This window comes from Gossypium raimondii, chromosome 6 (assembly GCF_025698545.1).
Source record: "Gossypium raimondii isolate GPD5lz chromosome 6, ASM2569854v1, whole genome shotgun sequence".
Taxonomy (NCBI): Eukaryota; Viridiplantae; Streptophyta; class Magnoliopsida; order Malvales; family Malvaceae; genus Gossypium; species Gossypium raimondii.
The window spans coordinates 58,775,138-58,790,250 of NC_068570.1; the positions used below are offsets into that span (position 1 = coordinate 58,775,138).

The following is a 15,113-nucleotide window of genomic DNA, read 5'->3' on the forward strand; positions in this document are numbered from 1 at the left end:
GGACGAAGGGTTTGAGGTGGAAAGCGATAATGGTTTGCTTGTTGAGCTTATTCGAGATTGTTATGGCGAGAGGAATGAGCTGTGAATAATGCGGTGGACGGGAATGGAGTGTCCGCCTGAGACATAATGGTCGACAGTTGCAGACTACATATGTCCAGGATTGGTTCAGGTCAACTAAATAGACTAGTGATTTCGGACACTCCACCGGTTGCGGTTGTGAGTTTGCCAGGACCAGATAGTAGTCTACTGTGTTAGAGTTTTCTTTTCTCTTGTGTGCTTCAATCGGATAAGGTGAATCACACATCTCTCTTTTACCTAAATAACTATTAAATTAAATTAATTAAATTAAATTCCAAATTAAAAGAAAATACACCAAATCCCCCTATCCTGTTATTACAAACAATCACCAAATTTACAAAAGATATTGTTGACCAAAAAATAATTAAAAAAAGCGAAAAAAATGAAATAAAATAAAATAAAGTAAACATTTTTTTTTCTATTTCTCAATTTCACTTCCTCAATTCTCATCAAAAAGTCCATCTCCAGACCTTAACCCTCAAATCAACTTTGCATTTTGCATTAGAAATTGAAGCCTTTGATGGGGATTTTCCGTTTGGAACAGTTACTTTAATCCCTTCACAAATGACCCTAATCCCAACCTTTGGTGTTTTTAAACCCCCAATTTTAGCTTTCACTTTAGTATCAAGCTTCATCTTCAATGGCAACCCTTTCTTGTTCTTCAAGGCAACCCTTAACTCGCCGGCCGACGAGTCATCCAGCTCTTGGCTTCCACCACTAATGGTGGCTTTCAAAAGGGTATTGTTTTTAGTACCATGCACGAAGGGACCAAACGAGCCGTTCGCCATAACGGCGTCGTTTTTGGTTGTGAGAGATATGGCGATAGGGTCGTAAATATAGATGAGTTCTTTATTAGGGTTTTTGGCGTTGACGTTGAGAGTGATGTTGGTGATGAGCTTGGAAGATGACGTGATTTTAAGGGTGGAGACTTTGAGGGAGGAGACTGTGAAAGTGGGGCGGTGGGGGCTGTAAATAAGGGTTAATATGGCGGCTGATACGCCGGCGAGGAGGAGGAGGATGAGGATGGTGACGGTGGTCCAAATGCAACATGAACAGCAGCAGGAGCGGCGGTAACGGTGAGGCTTTGGTTGTGGACGGTAGAGAGGGCGGGTGGCTCCGTAGAGTTGAGATTTGGTGGCGGGAAAGGAAGGTTTGGCGGCGGCGGCGGCGCCGTTTGTGGCTTGTCTGGATGAAGGGAAAACAGTGTCTTTCATGGTGTTTTTGCTTTGGGGATTCAAAGGGAAAATACTCTGTCACTGATGTCTTTATACTTGGCTTCTTCCTTTTTCTTTTTAATTTTGTTTAGTTTATGTAAAGTGGAATGCACGTAAGTTTGAACGCGACTAGGATATTGAAGGTGGGGATTGTTTTAAAGGTAACCCGGTAAAATTACTATGGAGGTTCTTGTACTAGCAATTAGATTACATTTTGCTCCTTGTATTAAAAAACGAGTAAATCGGTTTTTATACATTAAATTAAAAAATAAATTAATTTTTATATTAAAAATAATTTTTTTGTATTGTTAAAAATTAGTGTAGCTAATAAAATAATACCTTCTATCTCATATTTACGTATAAAATCAACTTTTACTTAATGTATAAAAATTAATTTCTATTTTATACGGACTAAAATGTAATCTAACTAAGATACTTTGACCAACTTAAAGGAGGAATATTTTCGGAAAAAGAAAGAAAATATTATATCTTACACAAATTTGTTAATTTTGGTCCCTAAATTTGTTAATTTTCTTTAATTTAGTCCCTAAATTTTAATTTAGTCCTTAAATCTTGGATTCTAATTGAAGCATGATAATGTAATACTCTCAGACTTCGCCGCATCATTACCAAAATTTTCTAAAACATATAATTTTATATTTTGTTTTCTATTTTTTATATTTTATATACTTTTTTAAAGAAATTCAATTAAAGTTTAAGGACCAAAGTGAAAAAATTGTTACATTCTAAGATTAATAGGGACAAAAAAATATTAAGGATTAAGTTGAAAAAGTTCCAAATTTCATCATGTGTAGTTGTTATGTGTGGATTTTGTCTAACTATATTTTAATTCTTTATTCGTTCGTGCTTTGTATTGGTTTGATTTACTTTATTCAAACACATATTAATATTTATATTTTAAACTCTCAGAAAATGTAAAAAAAATAGAATCAATAATGTTATAAATCATATTATTATATCAATATAATATAAAATATTATATAATATGAATATGAATATATAATACAAAATATTTCTCTACCACAAATATTATTGTTTTGTAATTAAGAAGTAATTTGAAATTGAAAATGAAATTAAAATTATATATGAGTGAAGTATTCCATTAAATATTGATTTTTTAACAAATATTAAATATTGAATTTAAATAAATATTTAATTTATAGTCATAATATTTTCTCAACAAACATGGATGTTTTCCATGGTACCTTATTTAATTTTGACATATTCTCTCTATTAAGGGGTCGGTCCAAGAAATTTGATAATGCCTTAACCATAATTAATTAGGGTAAAATTAACTTTAATTTATTCATAAATTGATTTATTTAACCTCAAATTAAAATTAAGTATATTAAAATAATTTTTAAATAATAAATCGAATCAATAATAAAACTAAAACCGATCAAATCGATTCGATTCAATATATATAAAGGTGCTCATGGGCCGGGCCGGGCTCAGAAAAAATAAACTCTCGTCCAAGGCCCAGGCCCGACCCGAATTTTGGGCCTGAAATTTTGTCAAAGCTCGGCCCGAGAAAAAAATTCTTAAGCCCGAGCTCGGCCCGGCCCATTTTTAATAAACACTAAAAATTTATTTTAAAAATAAAAAAGGATTTTAAAAATATTTTAAAATTAAAAAAATAAAAAATAAAAATATTTATTATATTCGGGTCGAGTCGAGCTTGGGCAAAAAAGTGGTGCTCGAGGCTCGACCCTTTTTCTAAACGGGCCTCTTTTTTTTTCTCAAACCCATATTTGGGGCCTATATTTTTACTCGAATCTTCCCAAATTTTGGGCGGACTGTTGGGCCAGGCTGGGCTGCCCGGCCCATGAGCACATCTAAATAAATAAATATATATATATATATAATGAAAGGAACCTACCGAATCTTTGCCCAATTTGACAGCTAATTGATTCCTCACCCAATGATTATGGAGACCCAAAAAAATTAAAACAATAATAAATGCCTCCTAGCTTTAATTTGTATACTAATTATTGTTAAGACATTCATGTGATTGTGATTTTAAATGTATCCATTATTATTTTTAATACAAATTTGACTACCACTTTCTACCCGAATCCAAAAGTTATCTCCATCTTAATTTAGTTAATTGCACAAAATATCTCAAATTATGACATTTATTCTAAATTGGTCCCTAAATCTCAAATCATTCTAATCACGTCTCAAAACTATTGAGGTTATATCAATAGATCTTCTAGTTATTAAAATCATTAATTTAAATGATATATTATATTTTAGGTGACATAATTTAAATTAAAAGTTTAAGAAAAGTGAATATTGTAAAATGAATGTTTTAAAAATATTAGTTTTGAGTTTTCAAAACTTTTATAAAAGCTTAATCGTTTACTTTTACTTTTAAAATTTATATGATTACGTGCTATTTCTTTGAATTTTTCATTTTAAAAGCTACATAAAATTTGATGTGTCATTAGACGACTAAATTGATTTTAATAACAAAAGGACATGATTGATATAACATTACTAGTTAGGGTGTAATTTGAATATTTTGAAGTTTGGGGATTAATTTAGAATGAGGGTTATACTTTTTTGGTTAAAGTACATGGAAGGTCCCTGTATTATAGGGATTGAATTAAAATGGTCCTTCTATTATTAAATGGATCAATTTAGTCCCTATACTATTAAAATGAATCCAATAAGTCCAAATTGCAACATAGTTAACATTTATTGTATAAAAATATCTTGAAATTGTTTTTTCAATTGCGTTCAATTTCAAACAAAAGATTTCATTTTACAAAACTATAAAAACTTTAAATGTATTAACATTGTCAACTAGTGAATGATATTTTTAAACAAGAAATATTAAATCTATTTCGATTTGGTCTTATTCAATTCCTTTTAATAGTATAGAGATTAAATTTATCCATGTAATATTAGAGGGACTAATTTGATTAAGTTCCTATAATAGAGGGACCTTTCAAGTACATTTACCACTATTTTTTATGAAAGAAATTGTAATAAAAAGTAAGTTATTCGAGAAATTTATAATAATTAATATTACTAAGCAACAAATGCGTAAAATGGATACTAAACTAGCCTAGTCCAATTAGGGATAACAATAGAGCGGAGTGGAGTAGGGTGATGTTGCCAAATCTACTACCACTTCAGAGTTGGCATGCTTTGCCCTATCACTTGCTTCACTTTATAATGGATGTGTAATTTTAAAAACTATAATGATCCTTTTGAATGATAAATACATTTAATCCCGCTTTACATCGTCCCATTTCAATTATATTCTTGTTAATTATTTCTAATATTTTCAATGTTTTTAAAGGTAAGTAAATATTGAATTAAACATAAAATATACGAGTTTTTGAAACATATTTTTATATTTTTACTCTTTTTATAGTTATAAATGTACAAGGGGAAATAATAATTTTATATAGGAGAACGGGGTGAGACAGGATAAGCAATTAGCATAACTGTTTCATATACAATATAAAAAAAAAAATCACAAATCAGCTCCATTCACAACGAACCAATAAATTCACTTGATGATTCAAGTTTTGTCATCTCTAAGTCTAATGATAGAGTCTTAGTCAAAAGTATTTCAATTTAAAAACATTTTTTTTTAAATATAATTTTAAATTATTAAATATAAATTTATTTTTGAAATATTTCCTAATAGTGAAATAATAATTGAGAAAAAAAATCGAATCATGCTCAATTTGTGAACCTCTTTAATCTACACAATGGGAAGACACTTGTTCGCAACTTCCATTTTGTTGAAGCTTTTGAAGGTCTTGTTTATAGGAGTACGGCAACTCACCAAAGTAACTAACGTGAGTGTCTCGCTCTTTATGGGATTCAAACTCTTAACCTATATCATATAAATCACTTTTTGAGGAACATGGTACCATACCTTTTAATTGTTGGGAGAACGATTGACTATCTGACGAACGATATTTCAAAGATTCTTCAAAAAGACTCAATCCTCAATACGATTAATGAATTTTTTTTTAATATTAATACTACTAATATTTAGCACTTAAATTTCAAACGATATATGTGATGCATACGTTACATATATATATACACGTATCAATTTAAACACAAAATAAGATAATATAGTATTAATTTATAAGAACTAAAAACATATCATATTAAATAATTAATCGTATTAATTACGCTATTTTACTGTCTTCATACTATTCTCATACAATTGAAAATGAATCATGAAATAAAAAATTGGGTAAAAAAAACTAAGCATAGGAAAAAATATATATAAATCCTTATATAACTTGGCCATTGAAACTAGACTTAGGAGAGACCAGAAGTACCTATTTAATGAGGGCACTAAAGCAATACTGCGGCACTATGCATAAAAAATTATATGCCATTTTCAAGATGTGTTAAAACTCTCAACATTCTCGGGAGACTTCATATATTTTCATGTATCGTAAAAGATCATAGTAACAAAAGGCCCGCCATGAAAGTGAGAGCAAAACCGGCATATTCGGAACTCGGAACAACGTGTTTCTAGTCTAATAAATTATTGTTCTTTGTTGTGGTCGGAGTATTCAGTCTTGTTTCCTGATGAAGCAGTTGAAGACCTGGTGCTTCCGTTTTCGAGCGCTTTAGTTGCTGCAGTCAGGTGTCTTGGAGGGTTGTTAGCTCCGGTGGTGGCCACGGGAGCTGGCTCGGATAATTTTCGGAGAATGTTCATGATGGTGGGAATTAATTTGGTAGATATGGACAGAAGCCCCGCAAGCTGCAAGCATTGAGAAGGTCATACTATAAAATGCAGTCCAACAAGTAAATTTCGATTCTGATACATCATTTATGCTATTAACATTTAGGAGCTGCAAAATCGAGACCAACGGAATACTTTTAAAAAGATAGTAAAACAGAAAGAAGCAAATCTTTCCGAGCAATATGCTATTGAATAACTAGTTTATAAACCGAAAAGTTTTAACTGTTTCGGTCACTAACAGTTATTAGCTGACATATATTATAAGCATGTTTAGAAATAAATAAGGGACGAAAAGATACTAGGTCAAAAACTCACAACGCCGTAACGGAATTGACCTGGAATGTCGAGCTGCACCCATGCAGCCTTTATTACTAGGTAACCCACAAAGATGAGACCCAGATATAAAGGATTTCTGCAATGAAGAATATTTGCGAGTAAACACAAGCAACAAACAAGGATAATATTATCGGATCGCGACGAAAGTATATTCAAAGCCACGAGTGCAGTACTCACCTTAGAACAGTCATAAATTCGTTAAATCCCAAGATCAGCAAGGCAACAATTGCCCATGGAGGTGGCAACCAGTTGTTGCTACGCCTGTTGGCTTCCTGAAAGTAGAAGAAAACAAATCAGGCATCACCTGAGAACAAAAAAATGGATGTACTGGCAATATCAAGTCTACCTAGAGCAAAATTCGATTTTAAATTCAAGTTGATCATTTTCCTTAAAGTGCCCATGCCCAACACTCGTGTCTCACGTATGTAATAACATACATTGAAAGACTTAGAAAAAGTTGACAATATCCCATATCAGATACAAACCTGTATCCCTGACTCACACTTAGGTTCAAGTAACGTAGAACTTGACATATATCCAGATATGAGTACTGGGATTATTTTAGCACTTCTTAAGACATTGATTATTACCAATGCAGCATTAGAATTAAATTTGATGTCTAACATTTTAGTTCTCATCATGCACTGATCAATCAGATCAATATTATATTTGGAAGGATTAAAACGAAATCTTTAATGTAGAATTATAAAATTCATGCCTGAGCAGAAATGGCCTGAGTGACACTGTACTCGGTCTCAGTCATAAATTGTCGCCACAGCGTCTTGCACTGGACAGGTGTGATCATTGTCTTGGCGGGAGGGATCTGTACCAATGACGATTAACACATTGATAGAAAAGACAGATTGTTCAAATAAATGACAATACGGCGTGAGAGAGAAAGACTGAAATTGTAAAGACCATGAATTGCTTTAGCATTATAAATTTGGTATTTACAGTAATATTCACTCAGACAAACCCGTAAAACTGCAATTTTTCATATTTAAATAAACAGTATGCAATGACCAAGCAGTTTGTACACAAATAAATTTCATGAAGGTCCTCAGAAAGAACAAGACTTTACCTGATCCCAAGTGCTGGAGGCCAGTGGATCACCTGCTTTATTGCTCTTAATCGCAGCAGCACTACTGCTCGGATCCAACAAGGCAGTAAATAGTATTTTCTCGATATTATCAGCAGTATCATCCAACCGGATTGCAGCCATAACGGATAGTAGTTTCAAGCACTGGTAACAGATAATAAGAAAGTTTAGCAGAGAAGAGAATGTAGCATTGTTCTTAAAATCCAATAACTCATAATACATAAACATACTTCAACACGAGCTGTTTTAGTTATGAATCGAATATCTTCTTTCCCAGTCCAAACCCGTGGCATTGAATCAGCATCATAAGCAAACAAATTTGAAAACCTTTATGCAAATTTCCGGTCAGTTTCCGTAATGTCACATTATCTAGCAAATCAACTACTTCAACTCAAAACATAAAGTGTTATTACCTGTCCTTCATACGGACCACTACCCTTCCAGCTTCTTCTCTAGCTTTTGTTTCAATAACTCCTTTGGCGTAATCCTCTAGAGTCGTTATCATCTTGCCCCTGGCATTTTCATCCAGGTCAAAACCAGAGAGGCCACTGGACAGTCCACGGACAGCTGATTCAGTTTCACACCGGAGAAGGTTCCTTATTGAGAGCCAGGTCTCATTATTAGCTCCATCAAATAGTGATTCAACAGGTCCATATAATGCCTCTTTCACCCTTACCTGCAAAAGCACCATAACTTATCAGAATGATTCCGAGTGGTGATTTAACCAGTCATAAACATGTACTGTTGGATGTCACCAAGAGAAATTCTTGAAATGTTATGGAAGTCCTCAACTATAAACCACATATATCACAAACAAAATAAGAACAATCACATCAATGCCAACTTTGATAATTCATGGTCTTCAAAAGAATTACACAAGAAATTCCGGGCCTTTCTTATTCAGACCTAGATGGTAGATTGGATGCTCATATATTAAAGTTCCAATAACCCAACTGCTTAACATGATACCTTAGTTAATTTAGCTCAATTATTTCCAAGTAATTTACTTTGTATGCAACAATTCGAAATGTGAAATTTTCAAAAATTATGAACAAAATGAAGTTTAAACAGATTAACTGTTTTAACATGAAACAATTTGAAATTTTTAGAAAAAAGGTCATAACACCATAGCATCAACTTCAGTTTAACTTGCCTCCTGGCAAACCAACCCAAACAACTACAGAATGATACAAAAACTCCCACTTTAAAATTTTGTTAGGTTACAATAGGAAAACTGTTCATAATTATGACGACACATCACTTTAATACATAAATGGTCACAAGGGCAAACGGATAAGTTTCCGTACCTCGTATGATGAAGTAAGCTCTGCAAGCTTAGCAGCTTGGACAGAAGCAACATGTGCATCAATATCACGACGTAGCTTTTCCCTGACTTTAGAGGAATCCCAATTTGCTAGCTCAACAAAAGCATCTGAAAAATGATGTCAAACTCCATAAAGAAGTCACTTTACCTTAACAAGTGAAAAAAAGGCATCACTGCCTCAACTTTAGCACCACACCTATTAACAGGTGAACCCTGATTTGAAGCTTTTTCTCATAGTAAGAGTTTAAGACTCGCTATTCTTAATCCTTCTATGACTTCTTTACTGCCTGATAAACCTTTTTAATTAATATTTTTTGTTCATTTTGTAGCTCTTGAACTTGTGCTCTGTAGTTTCTTTTATAATTAGATTTATGGTAATGAGAATGATTTATAAAGGTCAACCATACCTTGATATCCCTCATCAAACAGAGCCATGTAAGATTCAGTGCAGTTACGAGCAGCCACAGAAAACTTCTCCCCTCCATTCAAAGCCTTCTCAAATGCTTCCTTAAATTTTTCAAGAGTTCCAGACCTTAAATGTCCTAGGATGGCTTGGTGGGCTGGTTGCGCAAGCTAAATCAGAAGAAAAAAGGAAAATGAGCTGACACAATTTAAATAACAACAAAAATTGGAGAAGAATAGAATTGAGTGCCATTACTTGGAGCAGTTTTTCTTCAAGCTGTTTTCGCTTTAAGGATCTCACTCCTTCATCAAAAAATGTGGCTTCTGAATCATACCTAAAATCAGATCAAAAAGAACAAATAAATCAATGTCACTGATGTAGTTGTAAAACCACAGATAATAATCACAGAAAAGCCAACAAGCTTGAATTTGATCATCGGAACTGACTCTTTTTTGGCCAAGCTATGCCTTTAGATAATTTTCATCCACCCATTCACTGAAGCAATATGCCATTAGCATCGTCATGACTTACAAGTCATGAAGTTGCCAATCAGTTATGATGCCATTCTTATTTATCCTTTAGTATCAGAGTTCTATACTGTCACTTTGATAGAATAAATCACTTATAAAGTTTCTTTAATGTTCAAATGGTTTTTGCCTAAGTCAGTGTAGCTCTTCAAAATGCTTTATAGATGCTAGCCTATTTGTAACTTGACACTGAAACAATTATCTCGAGATTTCATTAAAGTAGTCTTACTTAGTTAGAGAAGTGTGGAGAAGTGAATTCAGCTTCTTCCCAAAGCCAGAAACAAGATCAGACCTTGAGGCTTCTTCTAACTGACACCAACTCTGTTATATGAAATAATAGCTTGGTTTCAGTTTCTAAAAAAATAGCCAGCTCTCAAACAAATGTGGATCTGTGAGTGGCTGCACGCATATATTTATGAATAGAGACAAAATCACATGTCCACATACCTCACATTCAGTGAAAGAACTGTACTTTTCATTGGCAATTTCTTCGCAACGTACAGTAGCCACCATGACCTACAGGCAAATAAAACATGGATAACAGAAAAATCAACAAGATTTACAAAGTTACAGTCAAAATAATGTCCAAAAGGTTACTTTATGGGCTGGAAGGTCAAGGTCCTTATTCTCCTTAATGACTTTCCAGATCTCTTGTGCACTAAAAGAGAACCCTGAAGCAGGTACCACTCCCCTCCTATCTCCAGCAAGTCCCCCCGGCGCAATGGAGTGGAAGAACCGTTGTCTCAAATTAGAAACCTTCAGTAGTAATAATAGAATCAGATAAACTGCCATTTTCATGCCAATTAATCAAAAGTTTCAGCACCATCATCCACGATACAGACAAATTTATAAACTTTTTAAGTAGAGATCTTTTATTTTAACAATCTCCAGAAGAAGTAAACTGCACCTTACCACCAAGACAAGAGAGACAAAAAGAAATGCAACAAGATGACTGAGAAAAAAGATTAAGTCATCAAACAATCAGTAAGGTGACCTCCACAAATCTAGATGTTAAACTTCTTTCTTTCCATTTAAACAAAGTTCTAAACAGAAAATAGTGTGAAAGTCCCATTTGCATGCTATGCTGAATGTCCTTATGGGTGACTTAAACACAGACCGTGTACCTGCTCTTTAAATAGCTCTTCCTTTTCTTCATAACTAGAAAGTGCAACAACCTCAACCTGGCCAATATCAACAATTGCATCAACCATTGGAAACAATACTCATCAGAAAAGATGCCAAAGAGATGTTAACATTTAGAATATGCTGCTTGAAATAACAACCAAATTTATCATACATGGAAAAATTCACTTAATGGAGTTTCCTTATGTGCTTCGGGCTTAGGAACTGAGTCCCATATCTGCATGTCAGAAAACACCGGTCAGAAGAAAGCATAATTGAAGTTAATGAAAAAAGAAAGGAAGCATAAGCACCACATCTGTACCTTCTGAATGTCTTCTCTCAGAACAGGTTCTAAATTTTCCAGTGGTGTCTGTAAAGAAGGAATGCTTGAGTAACTATAAACTCGCTTGAATTTAGAAATCCTTAGTGAGATATAAGGACAATATAAATTTCAGATGCTAAGAAACCTTAAGGGAAAAGATGGGAAAAAAATAGCTCTCAAAACACAAAATACTCCATAATAGAAGAAAGGTACCCACCCTTGTTTTATCACGGATGACAAACATCAATGTTGTTTTGCGGGGACTAAACAATCTCATCATTACCTGCAACCCGTTGCAACAAAATTATAAAAAGAAGAAAAAGAACCACTTGAAATTCAGGGCAATGCTTAGAAAGGAAGCAAGGTCGTAAAATACCTGGAATACAGTCTTAAGAAGAGGCTTGTTTGCAGCTTGCTCACGTCCTATATCATGACACCACCTAAATGAAAGTTTCTCAAGAATATTACTTGCACTTGCACTTGCACTTGCACATACTACTGATGGAAATTAACTTAAATGAATCAAGCACCATGTAGGTGTCAAACCTTACATGTTTATGAGTACTATATCAGAAACCGCCAGTGCAAAAAGTGCACTTTGTTTCTCAAATGCTGTGTCATCCTGGAATAAGGCAAAACAATAAACAAATAAATAAGTCATATGAAAAAAATCTCTTTTTCTCACAGTTTTTCATAAAGCAAATGAAAATCAAATAAAGCTCAACAAACAAAACTAGATACGAATAATCCGCTTCTTCATCTTTTATGATCTGAATTCTAACTATTGGTTCAGTTCAGCTTGATCCGTCACTCTAGATTTCACGTTATTAAGGCAGTGAGACCTCTTCTAAGACATTCGAAAATCAGTAAGGGTTCTTTTAACTAAAAATCCCAGTGTAATTATGTGATCATGATCAGTTCTTCAGTTTCACGTACAATCTACTAAGCCATATCCCTGGCAATCTGATATTTAATAAATACCACGTTTTGTCCAACTTTTGTAACAGAAAAGTATGTAACATTCATAATTAAAAGCTTAAAATAAAAAATTAAATAATGACTGACCTTTAATTTGATTTTACTCTCCAGTAAAACAAAAAATCCATTCAAGATTATAACTATTCTTACAACAATGAAATCATTAGCATCACCAAGTCATTGGAAACTTCTAAGAATTATTTAGAGGATGTACTCGAAAAAAACTACCATCAAAGCAAGGGGAAAGGAAGGCAAACAACAGAGTGAACAAAACGAACTTTTTGGTATAAAAAACAATGTAGTTTCAATTTTTGGTCGCTATATGTCAATAAATAGAACACAAGTTAGCAATAGCACCTCCCCACGTTCTCTTCCATCAGTACCCTCCAAATCCATTACTACAGTGCAAGGCTCTATACCATTACATTTTGCCATCCATATACCTTTCGTGGTTTGAGACCTAACAGGAAGCATATCCCATTAGTTGTTTGAGCCAATTGAAACAAATGCAATGTGTCATTATTACAGAAAAATAAGTTACCTTCCCTTAAATGCATCCATTTCTCTGAAATTGGTATGAAACAAATGATTTAACAGTGTGCTTTTACCTGTCAAGATTATTTAAAACAAAGTGAAACTTTAAATGGCATTAACATAACTTACATGGCTACCAAAAATTTATAAAAACACCAAAAGGGTAGAATCTCTCATGTGTGTAATTGAATCAAAAGATTAATACAACAAAGATGGATATAAAACTAACTACAGAAGTAATCCAACAATATCGTTAATAATTATTGTGACTGAACTTCCAATTAATCATATACTCAAATTTGTAATCCACAAACCTAATTCAATATACAACTAATAAATAAAGCTGCTTAGTGCTTAGTGCGAATGGGTTAATGTACACCTTAGGAACAAAGAAAAGCACAAGTATAAAGCAGGAAGTCATGAAGATATCAAATCATACCGCTGCTCTGTGGTCCCATGATGGAAACCACAGCATAGGACAGGCCACATTCATTAAGTTTGACTTCCTTGATTAACTGTTCGATTCCAGTAACATTGAATGAGCCATCTCCATCAATAAGTTGCGTTGAAGAACACTCCACACTCGTCGCTGAGAAACGAAACGTTCACAGCAAGTGTAAGTCAAAGAAGAAGAGAAAAGCTTCCATAACAAACAGCACTAACTGCCCGATTCCATGTTAATTTTAAACCTAATTTCTCCATATCAGTTTATCAACTAAATGATATTGGAAGAATGCTTATACATTACATTCATTGATTACGATAGAGAAATTCAGTGAACAAAAAGATCCGAGTTTCTCTTCTTCTTCTTTTTTTTCCTTTTCCTTTTCATTTCCTTAGCTTTCTCAGCATCCAAACATGCAATAAACATTAAATTCATCTCCGATAGCTCTTAAAAATGTAAAATTCAAATTCAAATCCAATTTTCATTTTTCCACTTGAAAAAAACTCGATCCTCCCCCTCCTTAAAACCGTCGTTTCATGCTTTAATGCTCTCCTTTGCGTTACATTAGAAACCACAAAAATCAATGAACTAATGAAATGAAGAAACGGATCATTCAAAATTTGTTTTTTAAAAAAACCTAAAAATTATGAGAAAAATGAGATAAGTTTACCCATTGAATCTTGTTTGAAATTGATAGCTCAAAAGCTGAAGCGATCGATTTCAATGAAAGACATCTAGAGAGAATTTTGATCGATATTAATGGATCAATTTGAAGCTCCTCTTTATCTTCCATTTTTCTGAATTTCCATTTTTGTTTTTCATTTTCCTTTAAAAGTGGGTTAACAGTTGACTGCTCCCGCCTCCTGTAATAGTATTATTATTTTTTGAGGCTAATTAAGCATTAATTAACGATTAAACTTAATTTGGATCCTAATAATCTTTGGACCTGTAATTTTCCTCCGGTTTTGTATAGTGACCAATCATGTAATTAGCGGCTAAAAAATATAAAATGGAAGTAGCAGAGTCTTCATAAATCCGACCAATTGGATTATAATTAGACATTTAAAAATTGGTAAAAGTATCATGGAGGCCCCTATGTTAGAAGTTAGATTGCATTTTGTCCCTTTTACTTAAAAAATAAGCAAATTAGTCCATATACGTTAAATCAAAAAGTCAATTGGTCATTTCAGTTAAAATTTTCATCAATTTTTATTGCTAAAAACTGGTGTGGTTGATGGAATAATCAGACAGTCATACATGGCATGCCATGTTTACATCATGTCGATGTACAATACTAGTTTTTAACAGTAAAAACGAATAGAATTTTTAATAGAATGATCAGTTTACACTTTGATATAGCATATAGGGACTAATTTACTCATTTTTGAGTAGAAGGAAAAAATATAATCTAACTTCTAATACAATGGCTCTATGATACTTTTACGATGTCAAAATCTGAATAAACTTTTCGGTTTAAAAATGATAGTTTTATATTAATATTTATAATTTGTTATAATTTAATTTAAATAAAATATACTTTTGATTATTTTATTTGAAAACATTATGTTCAAGATTTTATATGCGGTTTTAATTTTAAACTTGTTGATATAAAAAGGAAGTTGTGGTGGTTTATGATGGTACACTCGAGGGATGAAGGGTTATAAGGATGATTTATTTCCAATGTTCTTTAATAAACTATCTATACTTACTGACATCGCACCTAGAAATCAATCTCTTCTTACCATTTTAATCAATTAGGGGTAACCCATTTGAAATTATTTCTCTTACTAATAAACAACCTTCAAACTTTACGTCTAAAATTTAGCTTACAGGTAGCATTGAGATTAAGAGAGACCTAGTTCTAACCAACAAGCACGCACAAAGGGTCAATTTAAGTTAGATCACACGCCCACACAACATAGAATGCATATATGCGTCATACCCACCTATAATGCTTGCCACAAATATTAGAGTCAATTAA

At 33.0% G+C, this 15,113-nt stretch overlaps 2 protein-coding genes across 2 annotated transcripts; both read right to left on the bottom strand.

Moving 5' to 3' along the window:
- Positions 1-320: 320 nt before the first annotated feature.
- LOC105773955 (NDR1/HIN1-like protein 13) lies at positions 321-1,336 on the bottom strand. The gene has a single exon (XM_012596188.2). The coding sequence runs from the start codon at positions 1,290-1,292 to the stop codon at positions 528-530; it is 765 nt and encodes a 254-aa protein (XP_012451642.1). The 5' UTR covers positions 1,293-1,336; the 3' UTR covers positions 321-527.
- Positions 1,337-5,452: 4,116 nt separating this feature from the next.
- LOC105773954 (protein ROOT HAIR DEFECTIVE 3) lies at positions 5,453-13,978 on the bottom strand. Its single transcript, XM_052632249.1, has 23 exons — positions 13,803-13,978; positions 13,127-13,276; positions 12,695-12,761; positions 12,511-12,613; positions 11,727-11,797; positions 11,552-11,615; positions 11,393-11,458; positions 11,176-11,223; positions 11,029-11,091; positions 10,856-10,912; positions 10,329-10,487; positions 10,179-10,247; positions 9,961-10,052; positions 9,460-9,538; positions 9,209-9,374; positions 8,785-8,909; positions 7,891-8,153; positions 7,708-7,804; positions 7,460-7,621; positions 7,097-7,201; positions 6,556-6,650; positions 6,358-6,454; positions 5,453-6,060 (listed from the first exon to the last, which is right to left on the bottom strand). Exons 1-23 carry the CDS (start codon positions 13,804-13,806, stop codon positions 5,842-5,844), a joined length of 2,421 nt encoding a protein of 806 aa, XP_052488209.1. The 5' UTR covers positions 13,807-13,978; the 3' UTR covers positions 5,453-5,841.
- Between the last annotated feature and the right edge of the window lie 1,135 nt (positions 13,979-15,113).

Coding starts and splice junctions, on each gene's coding strand:
- LOC105773955 (XM_012596188.2), bottom strand. CDS start 1,292: ATGAAAGACACTGTTTTCCCTTCATCCAGACAAGCCACAAACGGCGCC.
- LOC105773954 (XM_052632249.1), bottom strand. Junction 12,762..13,126: donor CATGGGACCACAGAGCAGCG/GTATGATTTGAT, acceptor TAATCTTGACAG/GTAAAAGCACACTGTTAAAT. Junction 8,910..9,208: donor GTTTGATGAGGGATATCAAG/GTATGGTTGACC, acceptor ATCATTTTTCAG/ATGCTTTTGTTGAGCTAGCA.